Here is a 1,199-nt window from a genome sequence, read left to right on the forward strand (position 1 = left end):
GTGTTTCTATTCGACTTAAAGATTTAATCACAGAGATGCATTTGGGGGTGGAGGAGAATTCAAGCTCAGCTATAAGAGGAGGGAAGGAAAAACAATGCTGGGATTTTCAAAGACGATTTTAGTGGAAGGAATTCAAAGCATTGAAGGCAAAAGATTCAGTTCTACAGCACGAAGAGTGTGGTTTTTTCTCACTCTGGGATGATTATTAGTTGATGGAGGAGGACAAAGATCCAGACCGTTTTACCCTAGCAACCTACTCCGTTAGCTCTGTGCTACATATATTTACCCAGGGACGCCAGTTCCTCAAGCCATCCATTAATAGTTTGCAATATCGTATTCGGTCGATGAGTCATAACCTTGACATAGATGCATCTGGGCATTTAGTTTTTCAATAATGAAACGCTGTGTGCAACCCTGCCTGGTGTTAAACCTGATGGATAGCCCCGGCACAACGAGTCCCTCTGTTGTGACCAAGTGCACTGCGCCGCTAATGAATAGGAAATCAATCAAAAAAAAAGCCTCAATTAGACGAACCACATCTCACCCTGTCCACGGTGCACACCCCCCTCCCCCACAGGGCCAGGGAGCGAGCAGCTGGAGCCCTTCCCGGGACAGGACCCCTCCATGGGCATGGAGCAGAAGTCCCTCTACGGCCAGGGCTACCCGGCCCCCCCAGCATGGCCATGCAGCAGGCCTACGGGGGGAACCCCATGCAGGGGCAGCCCCAGCAGGGGGGCTTCGGCCCCATGCTGTCCCAGATGGGCCAGGGGGGCAGCTTCCCGGGCATGGGGGGCATGGGGGGCATGGGCCACCCCCGCGCCGGCATGATGCGGCCCAGGATGATGAGCGCCAACAAGCCCATGAGGCTCCAGCTGCAGCAGAGGCTCCAGGGCCAGCAGGTGTGGATCTCAGGGGGGGGGGCCCTCAATGTGGAGCCTCACTGTGGGGCACAGCGATGTGTGGATCTAGCTCCGTGTGCGGTGATGGTATTCTAACATGTGGGTGGGTCTGCCTTCCTCTCTCCCCCCAGTTCTTGAGCCCAGACGCGCCAGGGAATGGCCATGAAGATGGAGAACCCTGGAGGGCCCAGCCTGGGCATGAGGCCCGCCATGCAGCCGGGCATGGGAGGACAGGTACACCAAAACCTCCATAACGTCTCCATTACTATTATTACTATAATTATTAGTATTATTAGTGTT

The 1,199-nt window shown here is 54.5% G+C and overlaps 1 protein-coding gene across 1 annotated transcript in view; it reads left to right on the forward strand.

Annotated features, from left to right (window-relative positions):
• Positions 1–677: 677 nt before the first annotated feature.
• The window catches only part of LOC311373562 (nuclear receptor coactivator 3-like), a gene marked incomplete at its 5' end in the record, with an annotated part of 6,176 nt that continues 5,654 nt past the window's right edge, over positions 678–1,199 (forward strand). The window contains 2 exons of the mRNA XM_084490302.1: positions 678–899; positions 1,044–1,133. Coding sequence (XP_084346428.1) covers positions 678–899; positions 1,044–1,133 — 312 coding nt within the window. The remainder of the gene's footprint in view (positions 900–1,043; positions 1,134–1,199) is intronic.

The sequence above is a fragment of the Micromesistius poutassou genome (genome assembly GCF_964030765.1).
Source record: "Micromesistius poutassou genome assembly, contig: SCAFFOLD_6003, whole genome shotgun sequence".
Lineage (NCBI taxonomy): Eukaryota > Metazoa > Chordata > Actinopteri > Gadiformes > Gadidae > Micromesistius > Micromesistius poutassou.